The sequence below is a fragment of the Nannospalax galili genome, unplaced genomic scaffold, assembly GCF_000622305.1.
Source record: "Nannospalax galili isolate Female #2095 unplaced genomic scaffold, S.galili_v1.0 scaffold175, whole genome shotgun sequence".
Lineage (NCBI taxonomy): Eukaryota > Metazoa > Chordata > Mammalia > Rodentia > Spalacidae > Nannospalax > Nannospalax galili.
In genome coordinates this window covers 2,319,938-2,342,800 of record NW_008336314.1, presented here as the reverse complement: position 1 = coordinate 2,342,800, position 22,863 = coordinate 2,319,938, and the positions used below count along the sequence as shown (strand labels likewise).

The 22,863-nt window shown below is 38.9% G+C and overlaps 1 protein-coding gene across 2 annotated transcripts in view; it reads left to right on the top strand.

Annotated features, from left to right (window-relative positions):
• The window catches only part of Uhrf2 (ubiquitin like with PHD and ring finger domains 2), a 98,579-nt gene extending 82,033 nt beyond the window's left edge, over positions 1-16,546 (top strand). Inside the window, exons 10-16 of one of the 2 annotated variants that reach the window (XM_008831099.2) lie at positions 2,723-2,829; positions 6,871-7,033; positions 8,657-8,797; positions 10,634-10,730; positions 11,027-11,184; positions 14,238-14,336; positions 15,538-16,546. In XM_008831099.2, the coding sequence (XP_008829321.1) occupies positions 2,723-2,829; positions 6,871-7,033; positions 8,657-8,797; positions 10,634-10,730; positions 11,027-11,184; positions 14,238-14,336; positions 15,538-15,684 (912 nt within the window). In that variant the 3' untranslated portion in view covers positions 15,685-16,546. The remainder of the gene's footprint in view (positions 1-2,722; positions 2,830-6,870; positions 7,034-8,656; positions 8,798-10,633; positions 10,731-11,026; positions 11,185-14,237; positions 14,337-15,537) is intronic. The other variant, XM_008831100.3, reaches the window with a different exon arrangement.
• Positions 16,547-22,863: the final 6,317 nt, after the last annotated feature.

Sequence of the window (22,863 nt, the reverse complement as noted above, 5' to 3'; positions counted from 1 at the left end):
GATTTAGGTAGCTGCTTTACCAGCTTTGGAGGTAGAATAGAGATGAACAAGTAGTGGGATGTTTGCCTAATAGTACTGGCACATGGCCCTGGGTTCAGCACCAGGGTGGGGGATTGGGAAATTCTGTGACAGCACATGTCCCTTGTGTAGGCAGTATAACCTTGCTTAAGTGACTCTTAGCAATACAGTTTGGTGGACCATTACCTAGAAGTTAGAACAAATTTAGGCCAATCTTATTTCATTAGGGAAAATAATCTGAAATGATACTGACTAAACTCTGACAGTATAGAGAGTTTTTTTTTCCCCTGTGCTATTGTAAACAAAACTTTTGTTGGCATGATTGAAGTACAAGTTGATGGTGTGGTATATGTTTTAACTGTTATTCTTGATTCCTGATTATTTGGTTATTTGCTGCCAAATACTTACCAGAAATACTTACCTTCTGTTTTAATCACTGTGTAGCATAAATTTCACATATTATTCTGTCATGTGCTCACTACTGTTTCTTTATTGCACTCTCATGCTTAGAACTTGAAAAATTGGTGGTTATGAATTTTGAGTATTCTGGAGTCAATCCAGAAACAATATAAAAGATTGTTTCTGATCAATTTAGGAAGGGTTTTTGGTGGGGCATGGTTGCACATGCCTATAATCTCAGCACTTGGGACATGATGGCAGAAGGATTGGGAATTCAAGGTCATGCTCAGCTACATAGTGAGTTTGAGGCCATCGTAAGCTACATATCTTAAAAGAAAAAATTGTTCTGGATTATTATAGATGTATTTGTTTATTTCTTCACATAGAATACACACTATATAAGAACCTGAAGAACACTTTATTTTACAAAAATAGAGACCTGGGCTGGAGAGATAGCTCAGTGGTTAAGAGCACTGGCTATTCTTGCAGAAGACTTGGGTTCGAATCCCAGCACCCACATGGTGGCTAACAGCTGTCCATAATTTCAGTTCCTGGGGATCCTCTTCTGTCCTCTGTGGGCATTGCACTACGCATACATGCAGGCATTGCACTCATACACATAAAATAAAAAAATAATAAAATAAAACAGAGACCTTAATATTCATTAACAAAATTTGAATTGAAGCTTTGGGGGCCAATAGAAATATACTGTTGTGTTTTTGTTCATTCATTCCTAGGCAGTCTCTCTTTACTATATAGCCCAGGCTATCCTGGAACTCAAACTGGCCTCAAACTCCAGCTCTCAGTTTTCCTCCTTCACCATTACGAGTTCTGGGGTTTTAGGCATCTATCATCATGTCTGGCTCATGAAAATACTTTTAAAGCAGAAAAATTTTATTAGGTTTTAATCCAGTATGGGGAAGTAAGTAACTGTCATAGAATTAAGTACTTAGTAGGAAAAAAAGCTTCAGTGCCTTAAATTCATCGTGAACTGATGAAAGTGATTTGGTAATGGGCTGGAGTGCTGGCTAAGCGGTTAAGAACACTGACTGCTCTTGTAGATGACCCAGGTTTGATTCCCAGGTTCGAACCTGCATGGTGGCTAACAACCATCCATAACTCCAGCGGAGTTGCAGGGGGATCTGACCTCTATAGGCACTACACAGCACAAGTGTACTTACACACATGCAGACAAAACACTCATACACATAAAATAAATAAAAATAACAATAAATATTTGAAGAGAAAGTGATTTGGTATTAAAGAAGAACTACTGGGCCCCAAAAAGGTAGCTTAACACATAGAGGGGCTTGCCACCAGACATAACAACCTGAGTTCAATTCCCAGGACCTGTAGGTTGAGGGAGAGAACCAATGCCTTATACAATACCTATGGATTCCAGAAGAGGGCATCATATCTGTGAAACTGGAGTTACTGACAGTTGTGAGCCACCATGTGGGTGTGGGAACTAAACGCTAGTCTCTTCCGCAAGAGCAGCCAGTGCTCTTATCCACTGAGCCATTTTTCCAGCCCCCACCTTTATTTTTTTGAGATAGGGTCTCACTATGCAGCCCTGGCTGACCTGGAGCTCACTATGTAGCCCATGCTGGCCTTGGACTCAACAGAGATCCACCTGTCTCTGCCTCCCAAATGCTAGGATTAAAGGCATACACCAATACATCCAGCCTTAGATTTCTTTTTTAATAGTAGGAATGCTTATTTTTTTTTTTTATTTGAATGTACCATGGGTGAATTCAGAGTTTGAAATGTAGAGAATTTATTATCCTTTTAGAATTTTAAGGTGAAGGTTTTAGGGAAATTTGCTTTATAAAATGTATTTGATGCAAAGTTTGAATATTCATCAGAAAAATTTAGTATGAGGTAGATGACAGCCAAGAATTAAATTATGAAAAACAAATTAGTAAAGAGTTGGTAAAAATTATACCATCTATAATGAACCTCAATCTATTATTGATATGGTTAATAACCATTGAATTAAATGAAATATTTTTAACCCATAAGACCTTATCTTATAACATACTGTAGATTACTTGGGTACATAGAGGACATGAGAATAACTATATTTGAAGATGTTGGAAACTAGAATTTTGAAGCAAAATCTTTGTCAAGTGATAGAAATTGAATGTTTACTACATACACGATTGCATTTTGCTTTGTTTTGATAGATTGTATGAGAAAACATGTCAATTAATAATATCCTAACCAAATGTTCTGGCTCCAAAATAAGAATTGGTGACATTATACTCATGTTTAGGTATCTTATTATAAAATTCTTCCCTTGCAGGACCGAGGTGATGAATTCACGTACACTGGAAGTGGTGGTAAAAATCTTGCTGGTAATAAAAGAATTGGTGCACCATCAGCTGATCAAACATTAACAAACATGAACAGGTACTGTTATCAAGAATTTAGAATTTGGATGCTATATAAAAGTTTCATTCCAGGATTATAACTTGTTATTTAGGCTGGAGGGCAGAATCTTCAATTGGGAGTTACTTTAAATTCCAATGATTATTTCTTTATATTGTTAGTGTTTAAATGGCATAATTAATTCCCCCTCTTACTTGATATATGTGCTATACATTTGAAAGTCTGCTGACACCTTTGAAGGAAGGGAGCCTATATAATTTAAGTGAAATTCAAGATAAGGTGGCATGTTTATTACACTGTTAGCTAAAATTAAAATTATGTTCTCATCAACACAGATTAAAAAGAAGTGAGAAACTTCTTTTTAGAGGTGGCTCACTAATATAAAGTGGGCTTGTGGGAGCTGCATGTATCTTAAGTGAGGTATGAGGTAATCCACTCATCTGTCCTCCACCTACTTATCTTAGCATTTATACTAATAAGATGCCTTAAAATGATCTTTTTGAACTAAGTCCTCTTAAGGCATTTCAAAAGAGCCACCTTGCATTGAGTTTTAATATAGATGTACTAATTATATCCTTTCACAGGAATATAAAATGTAATTTTCAAATATTTTATTTTATAAATGCATGCTAATGTTAATAGGTAGATAACTCAAGTCCCAAGTAGCAAAATTATATAATTTGTCATAATAAAATTTTGTAAACTATGTGAAATTAAAATTTTTTTCTGTAAAGAGTATTTTGTCCATTGAGTAAAGCTTACTATTTTTAACTTTGAGTATAAATCACTGTTTTTAAGTAGTGTCTCCTCAATTTCTAATTACCATGTGAAATAAAAAATATGCCAATATTATTTTAAGACTTTATTGCATACTAAGTTGCATAGAATCTGTTTTAATGTCTTATGTATTATTTCTGACAGTAGGATTATTTTACTGAACCAGCAGAGGAGACAGGTCAGATTTGCTGGTGAAATCATTCCTGAGGTAGGAGCATAGTCTATAGCTATTTATTTTCTACAAAGAATGCAGCTCTTTAATTAAGAGGAATGATCTTACAAGTTAGAAATTGCCTGATGCATTTTTGTCAATGAACATACAACTTAAATTAGCAGAAGGGTTTTTAAAATATTTTATTTATTATTTTTATTTTATGTGTATGAGTGTATTGCCTGCATGTATGTAAATGCACCCGTGTTGTGCAGTGCCTGCAGAGGTCAGAAGAGGGTGTCAGATCCCCTGGAACTGGAGTTAGTAACAGTTGTTAGCTGCCATGTGGGTGCTAGGATCCAAACCCTGGTCCTCTGCAAGAGCAGCCAGTGCTCTTTAACTGCTGAGCCATCTCTCCAGCCCCCCAGAAAGAATTTTAAATTAAGTCTGAAAATAGTTTTTTTCTGTTGATAATAGACTATTTTGCCTAAGAAAATTTCTTTTAAATATTTTATTTATTTTTTATGTATATGAAGATATTGCCTGCATGTGTGTAAATGCACCCATGCTATGCAGTGCTTGTGGAGGTCAGAAGACATTGGATCCCTTGGAAGTGGAGCCATGGACAGTTGTTAGGCACCATGTGGGTGCTGGGAATTGAACCTGGGTCCTCTGCAAGAGCAGTCAGTGCTTTTAACCGCTGAGCCATCTCTTCAGTCCCAAGAAAATTTCTTTCATTACTACCCACACATGTAATATACATTCCTTTTAAATTTGTGGACAGTCCAGTAAGTACGGTTACTGCCTCTTTAAAAAATAGCTGATAACCAATAAAATTGTTTAGTGCTAAAAGGAAGATTGTTAAAATGAAGGGCATTGAAAGCAATTTAAATTCAGTTTGTCATACAGGCCTTAACGTCCAGATGGTTGTGTGTGCACCTTGTAATCACAAATCTAAGGCAGAGATAATTGTTTCCTTGAGAGCATGAAAACTGCAGTGAAAGGCATTTGCTTGGTCCCAGAACATACTCTTTACCAAGTAGTGTACGGTGCAATTCATTTTTGCTTCTCTGCCAAGAGGAAGTTGTTGGACCTTTCTTGCTTCTTAGCTCCTTTTTCTTCACAGCTATTCCACTTTAAGAAATTGAAGAGGGCAGCAAGATATCCTGGTTGTCCTTTCTTTATCAGGGCCATTAGAGGCAATTCATTGGTTGTGCTATATGTAGAACAACCAAACCCCCCCCCCCCAAAAAAAAAAATTGTTGCCTGTTTTAAACCTGACTTCATCCTTGTGGACTGTTACTACATTCTTGAATAGCCTGAAGCCAAAAGTGAACTGGCAGAGTTAGGGATGACAGCGATTATGATCAAAGACACCTGTAAGCTTTAAAGTATGTCACTTGGTGATATGAAGTAATATGTATCCTACCTCTTTAAGAAGATACACAATATAGAGCTTGATGCACGTTCCATATAAGATAGAACTGTAACCCTAGGGTGATGGCTATATTCTCTCATACCTCCCAGGGTTTTAAATGTCTCCCGTTTAGATAAAAGAGATGACTTCAGCAACTTTAGTTTGGCCACAGCTATAAAAGTTATGCTTCATTTCCTTTAAGTAAATAACAATGGTTAAGAGATTCCTTGTTAATAGTTTTAAGGTGAATTTTATTTTGAGCCTACATGAAAAGAACTACACCCTGAAAAAGTATTTTGCATCATATCCTATTTCACCACATTGGCTGTGTGTGTGTGTGTGTGTGTGTGTGCGCGCGCGCACGCATATGCTTATGTATATACACCTATAGTGACTGAAGGTCAACTCCAGGTGGTGTTGCTCAGGTGATGTCTACTTCCTCCTTTTAGACTGCTCTCTTTATGGCCTGCAATTCACCAAGAAGGATAAGGCTGACTGGCCAGCAGGCCCCAGGAATCCACCTGTCCCTGCCTTCCCAATATGGCACATACTACCACTTGAATTTTTTAAATAATATTTTTATTAATTCTTTGAGGATTTCATACTTCTATACAATGTATTTTGATCATATTTCCCCTCTATTTTCCCCCTACTGCTTTTCAGATTCACTCCCTATCTCACCACTTCCCACTGAGTCCAATTTTTGCTGCTCATATACTCATGGGTGTGACCTGTATTTTTTTTTTTTTTTTTAACAGAGGTTGTAGGACTCAAACTTAGGTCAGCATGTTTGCAAGGCAAGTGGTTTATGTACTGGGCCATCTCCCCAATCTGCCCACTTTTTAACGCTCACGTGATTCTCCATGTTTTCCTTTCACTTAAATTAGGAAGTAGGTATCTTGAAGGAGTATCCTAATTTTAATAGATGGTTATATTTTAAATAGAACTAGATACTCATCAAAATTTCTTGTAATATCTCCTACACTCACTGACTTATTACTACTACTTTGTAAGGAAGATTCAGCTAAGACATGTGCTCCTTCTAGCCTAGTGTTCCTGTTTGGCAGTATATCATCAATAAACTATAGTGATCTCAAGGAGCCAAGATTGTTCTGATTTAGCACAAGCATTTTGATGCTTCAGTCTTACTTAAATTTATCATTTTATGGAGACCTTTAAAGAATATTCTCATGATGCACCTGTTTATCCTTTAAACTTTTCAGAATTCCTACTGTCTGGAATGTGGAAAGCAGACCTAGAAAAGTCATTTGTACCTTACTGGCAAATTACTTTTTCTGGATTTCTTTCCACATTATCCAGCAATTTACCCCACTTCATCAAAAATTAACTATTAAAACGGTCACTTGCTTTAGTTTCCCACATTTTCCCTTTCCTCAACAAAGACTATTTTAAGCAAATTCCATGTATTTCTAGTTGTTTTCTATTATACGTGGCACAGATGTTATTACTTTCAGAAGAACCCTACAGGCTATCTGAGAACCAATCCCCTGGCTTGGGGGTGACATCAGAAAACTGATTTGTCTTCTCTGCTGGTGGGGGAAAGCATAATCCTATTATCTGGAATAATATGGAAAGAATCATAGAATCTTAACCATCAGGTAAGGCATAATTCACCTTTTAATTGAGCTAATGACTCGATTATATACTTGAAGAAAGATTAATTGATATAAAGACTTTGCTTTATTTTTTTTTTTAGGGCATTGGCCCTAAACTGTGATGCTCCATTGGATGATAAAATTGGAGCAGAGTCTCGGAATTGGAGAGCTGGTAAGCCAGTCAGAGTGATACGCAGTTTTAAAGGGAGGAAGATCAGCAAATATGCTCCAGAAGAAGGCAACAGATATGATGGCATTTACAAGGTACTCTCTCTGGCATGACATTTTCTTAGTCATTCCCTGGCTTTCGAGACAGGGTCACCACAGAGAACTCCTGAGTGAGCTAGAGGAAAGAATAGACCAGCTTAGTTGGCATTTTTACCTTTTTTTTTTTTTTTTTTTTTTTTTTTTTGTCTTTTTGAGATAGGGTCTCCCTGTAGTCCTAGCTGGCCTGGAACTCACTATGTAGACCAGGCTGCCTTGAGCTCACAGAGATCCGCCTGCCTCTGCCTCCTGAGTGCTGGGACTAAAGGCATGCGCCACCACACCTGGCTGCACTTTTAAATGAAGTGTACTCCTTCTAAATAAGTTTTTATTTTTATTTTATGTGTATGCTTTGCATGCATGTGTATAAATGCCACCCATGCCATGCCATGTCCATGGGGGCCATAGAGAGTGTTGGATCCCCTGGAACTGGAGTTAATGATGGTTGGTAGTGACCTTGTGGGTGCTGGGATGCGAACCTGGGTCCTCTGCAATATCAACCAATGCTCTTAATCACTGAGCCATCTCTCCAGCTCATGAAGTGCATTCTTTAACTTTAATATTTTCAAGGGATTTGAAGTTCCTAAGGGCAGAGTTATAATTTTGGTTAAGATGGTTTTCTTGTTTGTTGGTTTCTTGTTTGACACAGCTGGGTCTTACACATGCTAGGTAAGCACTTGCACTACTAAGTGCTACTTGTACTTCCAGTCCCAAGATTTTTTAAAGAAGTGTATATTATGTATGTAAATCTATGTAGGTAATTTGATTGTTATAGGTCTTGATCATTATACATCTTTTAGAACTTTAAAAAAATGTTTAATTTTTATTTTATATGTATGAATGTTTTGTCTACATGTTGTATGTGTACCACATGTGTGCAGTGCCCTTGGAGACCAGAAGAGGACTTCAGATCCCCTTGGAATTAGAATTATAGACAGTTGTTAGCCACTATATGGGTGCTGGGAACTGAACCTGGGTCCTCTGCAAAAGCAGCAAATGCCCTTAATTGCTGAGCTAGCACTCTAGCCCTCAAAATGCTTTTAATTTTAATGATTATAATAGATTTTTAAGGTAGAATGTATTATAACATTAAAAATGGATTTGTATCTTTTTGTTTAAAAAATAAAGAAATCTACTACCACCATTTTTTCTCTACCTAATTTGTAAAATTCTGTTAATTTGGCTCGACATGGTGGCGTACGCCTTTAATCCCAGCACTCGGGAGGCAGAGGCAGGCGGATCTCTGTGAGTTCAAGGCCAGCCTGGTCTACATAGTGAGTTCCAGGACATCTGTGGCTATAGGGAGACCCTGTCTCAAAAAGACAAAAAAAAAAAAATTGTTACTATATTAAATTTATAGCATCATATCCTTATGTGAGAATTATCTTGCTAGGAAATAAGGTCAAAATGTTTTAGTAATATTCTTATTTGGTGTTTAGTATTTAGTATTTTAGTATCTTATTTAGTGTTTAGTATTTAGTATTCTTATTCAGTGTTCTTAAAGCAAAGCAAATATCTTCTGAAGTTGCATTTGATTCTGTTAGGCTTATTTAAACCACTAATACAGTGTTATATTAGTCTAAATGTTAGATTTCAATGTAATACTGAAGCATTATGATACAGGTGGTGAAATACTGGCCAGAGATTTCATCCAGCCATGGATTCTTGGTTTGGCGGTATCTTTTAAGAAGAGATGATGTTGAACCCGCTCCTTGGACCTCAGAAGGAATAGAACGATCAAGGAGATTATGTCTGCGCTTGCAGGTTAGATTCCATTTGTCTGCACTGCTCATGTGTTGTAAGAATATCCCCCTCCATACCGTCTCCATGCCTTGGCACTGGACATAGCACATAGCAGTTGGTCAGTAGACTGTAAGAGATGAAGAATATATAAGTATGCAGAAGGAAACCATTCAAAAGGTGGCTCCCTGGGTGTCAGATAGCCCTAGGACCATGCTGGGAAAACGCTGGACTTGTCGGTGGAAAGCAAAATGTTCCTAATTAGATATGTATGAGGGAAAAGGAATCGTAGAATTTAGGTTTAGAAGGGCTTGAGACTCTGTCCTAGTGACCATCAGGAGTATTTCTTGGTAGGGGAAGGGTAGAGTGGTGACTTCCAGGAGTGGTCTGCTTTTTACCTTTCTCGTTTTTCCTCGCTAGTTTTCTCCCCTGCAAAGCTGCTTGAGTTTTTTATCATTTCCTTTTTAGCTCTTGCTCGGCTCTACACCCATACAAGGCTTTGTTTGTTCTATGTGCATGCTGGACAGTATGGCTGCATTCCCCTCTACTGCCTGGATACTCTAGACTTTGTCCCTGACATTGCCTTCAGAGTAGGGTTTGAGTTCATCTCACTTTAGTCCCATCTTTGGGCTTCCCAGAAAGCCAGCCACCACTGTCTTTTCGCTTGGCTCTGCCCACACTACATTTATAAGGGTTGAACTGTGGGAAGTGTCTGGCCACCCATGGAGGTTGAATGTGTGTCATTTATGTAAATTTGAGTCTGTCTCTTTTTTTTTCTTTTACAGTTTTTTTTTTAATTTATTATTTTTATTTTATGTGTATGTGTGTATTGCCTGCATGTAGGTAAGTGCACCCATGTCGTGCAATGCCCGCAGAGGTCAGAAGAGGCTATCAGATCCCCTGAGACTGGAGTTACAGACAGTTGTTAGCTGCCATGTGGCTGCTGGGATTTGAACCCCAGTCTTCTGCAAGAACGACCAGTGTTCTTAACTGCTGAGCCATCTCTCCAGCCCCGAGTCTGTCTTTTTTAATTCCTGAAAATGACTGTTTAAATGACATCCTTCAGCTGTTAAAACAACTTAAGTTTTTCTGTGACTAAATTTATTTTTAACTTGCCAAATCCATTTTCAAAAGATTTTTCCAGGTGCCAGTGTTCAGAACATTCATTGTCCAATGTTCAGAACATTCATTGTTCTAGGTAGGATTTGAAACTGAGCAGAAAAGTATATAGACAAAAGTCACTATGATCAGTTAATCATAGCATGTTAAGCCAGAAACAAATTGAGCTTTCCACATGACACTGTCACAAAATCATGCCTTTTCCCCAAATAGGTAGCCATTAATACATAATGGTAAGAGGTAGAATGTGTTCCTTTAACTCTAACCTTTGGATGATAGAAAATTAAATAATTAACTTAGTCACATTTGGCCTTAAAAAGCTCCTCACCTCCAATTTTGGGAGATGAGAAATTTGGCTCCTAATTTTCTTTTAGCTTCATGCCACAGTACTCTGTAATATCATCTATTTGATTATCAGCTCTTGTGCTTCATGTTTGATCCTCATTTTATGTCGAGTTTTAAAATTTTCAAGGCTTCACCAAAGCATATGATGATTTCTCTCTTCTACATGGGAAACTAAGATCAAATTATAAATTGTTAAAGTGCCTGGCTTTACATAGAGTTTGGAGTTTAATTGTTCTGCCCTTTGAATGCTTTAAATATATATTTGCTTTGTGTAAATTAAGTTTGGAGAAAGCATAAACAACTGCCCCCCTCCCCTTTAAAATTTTCCACTGGGATCTGGAGCCTCTCTGCTCTGTGGAATTTAAATCTACCTTTCGCTTTTTCACTCCTTATCAGTATCCAGCTGGTTATCCTTCAGATAAGGAAGGGAAAAAGGCAAAGGGACAGTCAAAGAAGCAGACCAATGAAGCCACCAAAAGGCCACCTTCAGATGGTGAGTACTGATTGCAGAGTATATATACTAATAGCACACATTTTGAGAGTAACTGAATAAATTTAGGCATTCATAAGAAATTAAAAGGTTTTTGTGGGTTTTTTTCCATTTTCTGAGGGGATAGGTCTGTGTATTTTAATGGTATCAGAACGCTAACAACAGCAAGTATAGTCGGTATTCTAGACTCCGTGTGGGTAGCTTCCTTCTGAGAAGTACTAGAACCAGTGAACTTTTGTTAACAGTGGATCTAAGCAGAACCGTGAATATCTACTGACATATTTTAAAAATAAACCTAGATGAGTGTCCAAGTGCCTCCAAAGTATTGAAGACATCAGATTCAACAGAAGCAGTAGAGGCTTTCCAACTCACCCCTCAACAGCAACGCCTAATCAGAGAAGACTGTCAGAATCAGAAGCTATGGGATGAAGTGCTTGCATATCTCGTGGAAGGACCTGTATGTAAAGTTTTTCTAAATAATAATGATGTTCTAATATCAACAATAGAAAAAAAAAACAAGAAGAAAACCACTTCTTTATAGAGTATGATTTTCACAAGTCAGTCTGAACTTTTATCTTACCTAGTTTTCTAATCCATTTCCACCACCTTTGAGAAATAACTGCAGGCAATAAATTTTAAAGACCTATAGATTTATTTTTAAACCTTAGGTGTTAATGCCGAATTAAATAACATTCATTGAAGTCAAAAAATTTTTAGTTGTAAAATAAAATCAGCTGAACCTCAAGTCAACAGAAAAGTTTTTATTGTGTTGTAGTTCAAAGTTATGTGATAGTGTAAGTCTTAAGTAGTTTGGGATGATTTTCAAAACTCATCTCATGTTCAGCTTTGAAGTAAAGTAAACCAGTGTTGATTTACTTAAATATTTTTCATTTGGGGCTGGAAAGATGGCTCCGTGGTTAAGAGCTGCTACTGCTCTTAACAGAGGACCTGAGTTTGATTGGTAGCACCCACCTGGGTCAGCTTACAACCATCTGTATCTCTAGGTCCATGGGATCTGATGCCTTCTTAGGGCCTCTATGGGCACCTAAACTTATATATACACAGACATATACACACATAATTTTTTAAATTTAAAAATAAATATTTTTCTTTTTTTTCTTGTTTTGGTAATTAAATTTTTGTTTGGTTTTGTTGTTGTTTGGTTTGGTTTGGTTTTTGAGACGGGATCTTCCTATAGCACCAGCTTCCCTGGAACTTGACTAGTTTTAACTACTTACTCCAAAGTCAAGAGAGGGTCACAGATGGCCTTGCTCACACACATAATGGAATCACTTTGCACTCATGTAAGCACTTGCAAGGGCCTCCACTTCGAGCATCTCTCTCTGGGAAATTACATCTCCACCAACCAGATGTAGCTTTTTGACTGGGATTCACCCATGCCTCAAACAGGTAAAATTGAGGAAGGCATGATGGCACATGTTTTTAATCCTAGCAGCAGGGAGACACAGAGGCAGGCAGATCTCTGGGAATTCCAGATCAGCTGGTCTACACAGTGAGACCCTGTCTCAAAAAAAAAAAAAGGTGAGACTGTGATAATCCAGGCACACAGTAAACACTGTAAATAGTAGCTCATTAAATGATTAGAGGCCTGGGGGATATAGCTCAGTAGTTAAGTTCATGCCAAGCATGTGCTAGAACCTAAGTTTTTAATCCACAGTACCCCAAACCTCCACTGCAAAAGGATTAAATCTGCAAACAGTAAACTTGTGTGGCTCCTATTCCTTAATGCCTACATGAGTCACGTGGTCACAACTGTTGAAACAGTATCTTACCATATGGTTCAGCCTGCCCAATTCCTGGGCTCAGGATGCCTTATCACCTCAACCAACAACCTCACCTAGTAGTTGGTGTTCTGGGTGACCCACAGTCCCCTAGCTTCTCAGCTGGTTTTAATCATTAGCCCTGGGCTGCAAAGGATGACTGCCAGTTGGTCTTAAAGGGACCAGTAGCTCCCCCACCAAACCCATTTATGAACAGCCATTCATTCCATTTCCCAGTGGAAGTTCATTTCCTGGCAGCAGTAACACACTGCAGTTGATGTCCTAAGGACCAGCCCTGTTAGGACTGTGAGTCCTTGAATGCCACCCAGAAGTGGTAATCATTAAGTTTTAAAGTGAAAAATAACTAATAAGGTTAATGTGTGGATTTCATATTAAGCTGTTGTCCTAGTTTGTTTCTCTATTGCTGTAATAAAAACACTGACCAAACCCACTTGGGGAGCACCCTCAGCTTAACAGTTCATCACTGAGAGGATCCAGTGCAGGAAGCACAGACCATGAAGGAACACTGCTTACTTGTTTGCTCCTTTGGCCTGTGCTCAGCCTGCTCTCCTATAGAACCCAGGACCACCTACCCAGGGGTAGCACCACCCACAGTGGGCTGGGCCATCCCACAGATGTGGCCCCAGGCCTTTAGCAGCTCTCATAAATGGTATATTCTTTTAATGTATTACACTAGTGATTTGTTTATAATTCCCTTGACTTTCATAATCCATGTTAAAATACCATTTAGTTTTAAGATATCTTTTGACATGTGATATTTGTTGTTTTTAGTTTGAAAATTTTATAAATTCCACTCTTATTATTAAAAAGGAAAGTGTATGCGCCATCATTACTGTAAGTAATCACAGAGAGGCTCAGACTTTCAAAACCACCCTTTTTTTAGTTTAAAAGACACAAACAGCCATGGTAAAATGAGACTATTAATGGCTTTTGAAGATATATATCATTTGTTTGGTTATGTTTGCCCTAAGTGTCTCTCCTTTCTGTAGTTTTACCTCATTTTAAGTAAAGACTCCCACCAGGAAAATACAGGATTTGGGAACTGAGACAAAATACTACAGAGTGCCTCAAGAATATAAACAGATTTCTTGTGGCATTAGATTCTAGAGTATTGCTTAGTTCTTTTTTAGTTTTAAAAAACATTCTGCTTTTGTAACAAGAAAAGATTAACTGGATAATGTATTTAATATGCTCAAATACTTTTCAGTGGAGACTACAGCTCGAAAATATGATCAGTACTGAAAGATCTTGAGAGGTGCCTCTGTTTTTTTGTTTTCACAGTGCTGGGGAGTTAATGTAGAACTTTGTAGGTGCTGGGCAAGTGCTATACTACTGAGCTATATCCCTGCACCCTTGACCATTTATATGTATATATGCATGGGTGTGCATGTGTGTGCACACAACACACAGGCCATGACACATGTTGAAGCCAGAGGACAAAAAAAATAGTAAAAAGAATACAACACTCAAATGAAAATGACAGCAAACAAAATTAAATATGTGTGAGAATATGAAGCTTGGAGGGACTGAAGAAGTGTCCTCAGTTTCTGTCATATTTGCTTGTTTTGGGTGGTCCCTACTTGATTTTCTTAATAGATAACATTAAATGTGATCAACACTATTCCCTGCCCTCATCATTTAGAATTTCATTACTATATTATATGAGCTTCTGATCTTTTTTTCCCCCTCCTTTTGGGTACTATTATAGAATTTTCTGAAAAAATTGGAACAATCTTTTATGTGTGTCTGCTGCCAGGAACTAGTTTATCAGCCTGTGACAACAGAATGCTTGCACAATGTCTGTAAGGTGGGTGCATTTCCACTCTCACTTTCCCTTGATAGGCCTGATGTGCAGTAGAGTCCACCTGCTTTTAGAACAACCATTTTTCCATGAAGAATAGTTACGGACCCTTCGGTAACTATTCAGTAGTTACAAAACATTTAATTACATTTTGATGGTAAATGTATTTTTAAATTCCATAGTAATATAACTCTAATATATATAATTTGAGATATTTTACTGTGCTTGGAAATATTGAGGAAAGATGGAAGTGAACAGGAAATTGTGGTTCTTTTCTCTGTAATAGCCATCATGTGTTTCATAGATTGCAGTTCAAACCAAGGTAGTTCCATGAATTTAATAAGAAGCCTAAAAAGGATCCTTTTCCGCAGGATGCTTAGATGAATTGAATATTATGCTGTCAATGTGATGTTAAAGGAAAATTTGAGCTTCCGCTAAGCCAAGATTAGAATCTGGCTATACCAAGTAGTGATTTTGTGCCCTGTCCTACCTTCAGAACTGCAGTGTCCTTTGTAACTGTAAACAAACTTCTGTATTTTGTATGCATGCCTAACCATGTGTCAGTAAGTTTTTTATGTTTAGTACAATTAAATGTATTTTTAGAGGACCAATTATATGTTTAGTGATTTGATAAAATATATAACTTAAGGCTGGGTACAGTGGAACACACCTTTAATCCCAGTATTCAAGGCCAAGGTGGGAAGATTTCTCTGAGTTTGAGGTCAGTCATGGCTATGTAGCAAGACCATGTTAAATAAAATTAATAAAATAAAACAAATGTATATACGTAGACACATGCACATATATAAACTTAGTTCTGAGCAAGAGAATTAAGAATTTTTTTCCTTTAGGGTTCTATCATGATTAAATTCAACCTAGAAGATTAGGATAGCGGGAAGGGAAGTATGCATACTCTAACAATACTGGATGAGGAAATGGAAATACAAGTTAGTTAAATTGTTTGCCTAAAGTCTCCCAGTATGTGTTAGTAAGGCCATTAATGTAGGTATCATAGATAAGACTCAGGCCTTCATAGCTGTTCATCCCATCCCTCTCTCGTTACAAGAGAAAGTGTCTAGTTTCTATTTAAAAGCATGGCTTGTTCAGTTATTTTAATATCATTGAAGCTGTTCTGTGTCTGACCCCCTACCCCCGCACCCCCACCCCGTGTGTCTCTCTGTGATGTGTTTCTTTGTTTCTCCCCCAGGATTGCTTACAGCGCTCCTTTAAGGCCCAGGTTTTCTCCTGCCCTGCTTGCCGGCATGATCTCGGCCAGAATTACATCATGATCCCCAACAAGATTCTCCAGAGTCTACTTGACCTTTTCTTCCCTGGCTACAGCAAAGGACGGTGATCTCTCTACTTCTGTGTTGTTCTGCCGCCTTTTCGGACAATAAACAATCTCAATGAGTGGGAGGGTTGAAGCAATAGTGGATTGGATCTCTCACCTCTGAACCAGCTGCTCCTCTTTCCCACATAGCCACCATCTTGTGTGTGTAGTAAGAGGCCCATTTCTCAACTGTCTTTTAAATATCAAAAGGTAGTTCTTCTCCGAAACAACTAGCTTGAATGAATAAAAAGTCAAAGCCTCCACTGTAGTTGATACCCAAGTTATGATTTTATTTTGCAACTACCTCAGGACAGAAAAGATTTATGGGGATTTTAAAAATCATTGAATAATTAGTTAAATGAGATTTTAGCTACACACTGCCTCCCAAATATTAGTTGTGCCTGTTTCTTGTAATTTGCTTTTACAGGAAAGGAAATGACAGATGAAATTGTTAGAATGAACACAGCTTCTGTGATATGCATACTTTTTAAAATGTCTCTTCCATCAGTGTGTGTTTTGCAAGGACAGGCTCACTTTTTAACCCATTTGTGATCTTCATTGTGCTTTTTTCTGGTGTTTTATGCAAATTGACTACTAATGACTAATGAGAACAATTTGAATGCATTGTTGCTACATTAGTGTAATGTGGTGTGGTTTTGCAATTGCAGAGGTATTCCAATGCTTTAGTTGTAAATGTTCATGTAAAGCCACTTCTGTGCTAGTCAAGCTGCTTTTAGTGAGTCTTACTAATGGTTTTACATCTGCAGAGTTATGAGGGCTGTGCTGACTTTTCAGAAGATTTAAATTGCTTCATATTGTGATCCTAAATTTTATATTCACTATATTCCTTAAAGTATACCTTAATAAATATTTTATGATCAGAAAACTGCTCATTTGCTTTATTTTTTTACATTCTCCTAACTTGTATTATGCATTTTTATGATTCAGTTGTTGGTTTTCATCATGTCTTTATTGAAGCAGGTATTTTTATTATGATTTTGGTAATGAAAGCCTGAATGAAGTCTGACACACTAAGGACAAATTTCAGCCTCAATTTAATTGTAAATGGGAATATTTTTCAAAATGAGAGCATATTATTTATGTACAACTTCTTTTTTAAGATTATATGTATGTGATATGTGTGTGCATGTCTGTATGTACACCATGTGTGTGCAGGTACCCACAGAGGCCAGAAGAGGGTGTTGGATCTCCTGGAACTGGAATTACAGGGAATTGTGAGCCACCCATTGTGGGTGTTGGGAAACAATCTAGGTCCTCTGAAAGAGCAGCAAGTGTTCTTAACTGCCGAGTCATCTCCCTAGAACCTATTACATGCAATTTCTACCTTAAGTTCTTTTTATTTTGAGTGCTGCTTCATTTTTCAGATGTTAGAATATTTTTAATTTTTTAATTTACTATTTTTATTTTATGTGTATGAGTGTATTGCCTGCATGTGTGTAAGTGCACCCATGCTCTATCACAAGCCTGAAGCAACAAAGTCACATACAGTCATAAACCGAAACTTCAGAAACAGTCAACATAAACCTTTTTCTTCACTGAACTGATGATTGCAGATATTTTGTCACAGTGACAGAAAGCTGACTCTGAAAAATGGTACTGTGAAGTACCTGATGATGTAGCTCAGTAAGCAGATTTTCTCCTGAAGGTTCTGAAACAAGTGCAGGAATGTGGAAATGTTTAGAGAAGGAGGCTAGAGAAGCCAAATGGTGTAGCAGATCTAACAGATGATCTCAGTGAGCTCAGAAGATAACAGTGCTGACAGGTTATGTTCATGAGGTTTCTTATTTGGAAAGTAGACTGTTATCCTTTCATACTGTGCCACAGAATTTGTTCTTGTTTGTTTTTGTTTGAGGATCTCTCTATGGAGCCCTGGCTGGCCTGAAACTCATTTTGTTGACCAGTCTGGCTTTGAACTCATGGAGATCCACCTGCCTCTACCTCCCAAGTGCTAGGATTAAAGTTGTATGCCACTTCACTGGGTGGAATTTGTTCCTTTTGAAAAAAATTTCTGAACACTCAATTTGGGGAAGTGGGTATGCATGTCATGGCTAGGCAAGCAGTCTACCATTAACCTGCATTGCTAGCCCCCTATATTTTGGGGGGGGGTTAGATTTTTTTATTATGTTTTTGTTTATCTCATGCATGATGTGGAAGTCAGAGGACAACTTTCCAGAGTCTGTTTTCTTTTCCCACTATGTGGGTTCCAGGGATCGAACTCGGGTCTCCCTGTAGCCCCGGACTTGGCAGCAAGTGCCTTTACCTACAAAGCTATCTCATCAGCCCAGTATAGCACAGAATTTGGATACATTCTTTCCATGTCTTGAGACTTTATGGGAGGCAGAGTTTAAAGATGATAGACTGACTAGGCATGGTGGCATACACCTTTAGTCCTAGCACTCAGGAGGTAGAGGCAGGAAAATCTTTGTGAGATAGAGGCCAGTCTGGTCTGGTCTGGTTTACATAGAGTTCCAGGCCAGCTGAGCCTACAGGGAGACTCTGTCTTTAAAAAGAAAAAGAAGAAAAAAAAGTCTCCAAGTGGGGCTTCCTGGTATGGTTGCCTTGGGAGCGCACATTGTGACTCTGTGTGCTCCAGGTGCCAGACATGGAGGTTTAGGAGCCACTGCCTGCCTTTCTGGGTTTCATTCCTGCTTCAGTCTGATCCTTTCTGTGCTGCTGTTCCTCCTTCTTGGAATAGGAACGTTTGGGTCCTGTGCCTGTTGTCCTGTCATTGTTAAAAGTATGTGAATTTCTTTTTATTTTTATAGGGGCTCACAGCTACAAGTTTGCCATCAATGTCAGGAGAGACTATGGAGTTGGGCTCCAAAAGACTTTAGGACTGTGGGGACTCCTAATGCCTTATGAGATGGACATGAGTCTTTGGAGTCAGGGACAGAGTGCTACAATTTGGACCTTGAATATTCTCCAAAGGCCCATGTATTAAAGGCCTAGTCCCCACATCACTGCATGATTGAGAGACAGTGGAATCTTTAGGAGGTGGTGCCCAGGTTCTTGTCTTGTTTTGCTTCCCAGTTACCGTGAGGTAACACTTCCTTTGCCATGTGATTGCATCATGATATACCACTTTATCACAGGCTAAAAACCAATGAGCCATCTGATCGTGTACTGAAACCACTAAAACTCAGCCATCATAACCCTTTCTCCTCAAAAAGTTCTTAATCTCAGGTTTTTGTTGTTGTTGTTGTTTGTTTTAAGACAGGGTCTCCCTATAGTGGGGCTGGCTTGGAACTCACTAGGTAGACCAAGCTGACCTTGAACTCAGAGATCTGCGTCCCAAGTGTTGTGATTAAAGGTGTGTGCCACGATGCCCAGTTAATCTCGGGTATCTTAACACAGAGTTGGAAAACTAACAACCAGTTCCTTGCATGCAGAAGTGCCGTACGTGATTTCCAGACAGAGAATTTTATTCCCCTTCTAAAAGAAGACCTCTATCCTAGGTAACAGTTTCCTATTAGCTTGGATCCCTGAATAAGAATGACAGCACCCTTAGCTGGTGTGTGTTAGGCTTGTAACATGGGTGAGGCTCATAAGACTTTTGAGTTATCAGGACAGCATGACAGCCTGCCTGTAGATGAGAAATTCACCTTGGTAATTGGTCCTTTAATTTTCTATCTAGGGCTTTCATTTCAAAACTATTTTTTTAGTATCCAAGTCAGTTGACCATGAGCTGTAAACTGTGTAGTGGGTGATCTCTAAGGTATCCCACTACCTAGTCATTAGGACAGCATCCTCCCCCTGAGTGTAGGCTAGACTTACAGATTCTCCTGAAAGTAATAGAATAAACTGGGCGTGGTAATGCATGCCCTTAATCCCAGCATCAGGAGGCAGAGGCAGATCTCTGAGTTTGAGGCCAGCCTGGTCTATGTAGTGAGGTCCAGGCCAGCTGGTGCTACAGGGAGACCCCGTATCGAAAAGACCAAAAAAAAAAAGTAATAGAACAGAGTAGAAATGATATATTTATAACCCTGTGATCTGAGGGTTGTGTTCTTTTTTGAGTATTTGACCTCTTCATATTGGGTAATTCCTGGTGTTTGAGTTCACTGATTCTGTTGTGTTGGCTGTGCTCTTCAACTGACCTCACTCATCTGGTGAATTTGTTTTGGTGATTTTAAATTTTCTATTTAAGGCCGTGTATGGTGGCCTGGTGGCATACATCTTAATCCCAGCACTTGGGAGGCAGAGGCAGGTGGAACTCTGAATTCAAGGCCAGCCTGGTATAGATAGCGAGTTCCAGGCCAGGAAGGGGTACATAGTCAGAGTCTGTCTCTGTCTCTCTCTGCCCCCCTCCCTTCCCCCCCCCCCCCCATATATTGAAATTATCAGGCAGTTGGCCCAGGGTATGGGAATGCACGTCAGCAGGACCCCAGGTTGTCTTGGGAATGGGTCATCATGTCCTGGAGTGCATCTCCTAACTGCAGATTTATGGCTTCTGTAGGTTATGCTTGGCTTGCTTGTGCAAAATAGTAATTGTTGTTTAACAGAATAGAAATTGTTAAAGGGGTTTTCTACTTGTAAGCTTGGGAACTTAAACTTTTCACCCCTGGTTATGGTTTCTTTGTATAAAACCTTACCCTAAAAGACAGCTTGGCAGTTCTGACACCCGTGTGTAGTTGCTGGCCAGCTACAGCTAGTAAAAGACTTAATTTGGCCAAACTTTCTCAGAGTGGTCTTCTCTGGTGAAGCACCTCACAGCATACTCATAATTTCATAGTTGAAGCCAGGACATTGTCAGTGTAAGACCCTGGTCTGTACTTGTTTTCTTTTTTATAAGGAACTAAAACTGCTTAGGTTTAGAATGTATGTTTTGATTTGCTTTTGTACACGTGATTCAACTTCCATTTAATTTTCAAGACCTTGGGTGCTACCCAGCAGCCAATCTGAAGGCTGCACTGTAGTCTACTCATAATTCAGTTCACTGTGTCAACAGTGGTCTGTGTCATGAACTGTCAGCTTGAGTTTGAGAATCCCTTTCTCAAGCTCCCTTCTTTCGTAAGTTGAGAGGCTATATCTCTCAACTTCTAACTAGGTTGGATGGGGTGATGCCACTTTGCAGCCAGTCTCTCACTGCAGGCAGAAGTGGTTCATAGGGCTCTACCTCAGTCTCTGCCAGACCCAGTGCCCAGGAGAGGTGTATTACAGGGGGTGGGGTGGGGGTGGTATTAACATAGTATATACTGGGAATAAGGTGAACATAGTTAAATGGGCTTTTCTCTGCAGAGTCATCCTCTCCCTGGTTCATGACAATAGGCTTTTTTCCTAGTCTACGGCTCTTGATGTCTTTAGATTGTAAGCTTTAGATTGCACCCATGTCAAAAGAAAGAAAATAGGAAAAACAAAAAAACTCCCAAGAACAAGGAAACTACCCCAGAAATGATTTGCCTGGCCACCTTTTCTCTACCTTTCAGTGTGTGTGTGTGTGTGTGTGTGTGTGTGTGTGTGTGTTGGAATGTATGTAGTGAGTATGAGCATGTATGTGCAGGCCAGAGGTTAGTATCCAGTATATTCCTCCTCAATTGCTGTCCATCTCCATCCTGTTTTTGAAACAGGATCTCTCACAGAATCTGGAACTTGGCTGGCCAGCTATCCCCAGGAATCTACCTGTCTGCCTTGCCAGTCCTGGGAGTAAAGGCTGCACTGCCCACACCCAGCTTTTCATATGTGCACTGGGGATCCAAACTCAGGTCCTCATACACAGCAAGCACTGGATCCATTGAGCTATCTCCCCAGTCTTTCAGGCTTTCAACAGTCACTTTATATATTTCATCCAAGTTTTTATAATTAGAAGAAATAGGGTGGGATATACTTGTTCTTCTTGTGTGGAACTGGAAGTCCTGGAATCCTTCCATAATCAGGTTTTCAATCTAAGAAATCCAAACAATGAGCTATAAAGGAACTCTATTTGGGAGGAAATTAATATCACTTAGGTGTCTATTCTCTGTGATATTTACACCTTCTAACAGCCAGCAGAAAAGAAAGTCATTTCCTTTATATTACCCATAAACACAGTTGGCCCCCCTCGGAAGGAAAGGAACATCCATGCTGTGCTCTCTACCAGTTGGACTTTTTGTTTTTAAAATAAGGAAAATGACCATGAATAACACAGCACACCTTTGCATAAAGACTGCGATATTGATCATCATTGATGGAGCTCCTAAAAACAAAATACTACTGTGCAGTTGCTGAGTTTTCAATCATGATTCCTTACCCAGGAAAACATGAATTTGCTGACTTCTTTTAATTCCCCCCCGCTTTGGTCTTTTTGAGACAGGGTCTCCCTGTAGCTGCAGCTGGCCTGTAATCATGTAGGCTAGGCTGGCCTTGAACTCACAGAGATCTGCCTCCCGAGTGCTGGGATTAAAGGCATGTACCACCACACACAGCTTCATTTTATTTTTTTATACACAGACAAAGATACATTGTAGCTATACAAATGAGTGCTTTGGTATTATAATTAGCATTTGTTTAGATACACATTGTGCTTTGAATTTTTTTTCATTCAACTTTACCTTTTAGGGTAGTGTTTTCCTAATAAGTAAATTAAGACTTTTCACACTGAAGGCAAATAATTTTACTTTGCTGTAAACTTAAATTTTCTGACCTATTTTCTCAAAGCAGTATTCTTTAGTATTTTAACTACAATTTTAATTAAAATGTTATATATAATTTTAAAACATTCTTTTTAAGTATGAGAGTTACTGGTTTTTTAAAAAAAAAATGTGTGGGTATGTGTCTGCTTGTTTGTATTTGTACCATGTGCATGCAAGTACCCTCAAAGGCCAGAAAAGGGCACTGGAGTCCCTGGAACTGGAGTTACAGTTATGAGCTGCTGGACATGGGTACTGGGAACTGAACCCCTCTTCTCTGCAGGAGCAGCAAGTGCTTTTAACCACTGGGCCATCTCTCCAACTCCCAGAGTTACTGATTTTTAAAAACTGTTATTTTATGTGTATGAGTGTATTGCCTGTGTATAGGTAGGTGCACCTGTGTTGTGCAGTGCCCACAGAGGTCAGAAGAGGGCTCGAATCCCCTGAAATTGGTGTTACAGACCGTTGTGAGCCACTATGTAGGTGCTGGGAATTGAACCCAGGTCCTCTACAAATGTAGCCAGTGCCCTTAACTGTGGAGGCATCTCTCCAGCCCTCAGTTATTGATTTACTGACATAT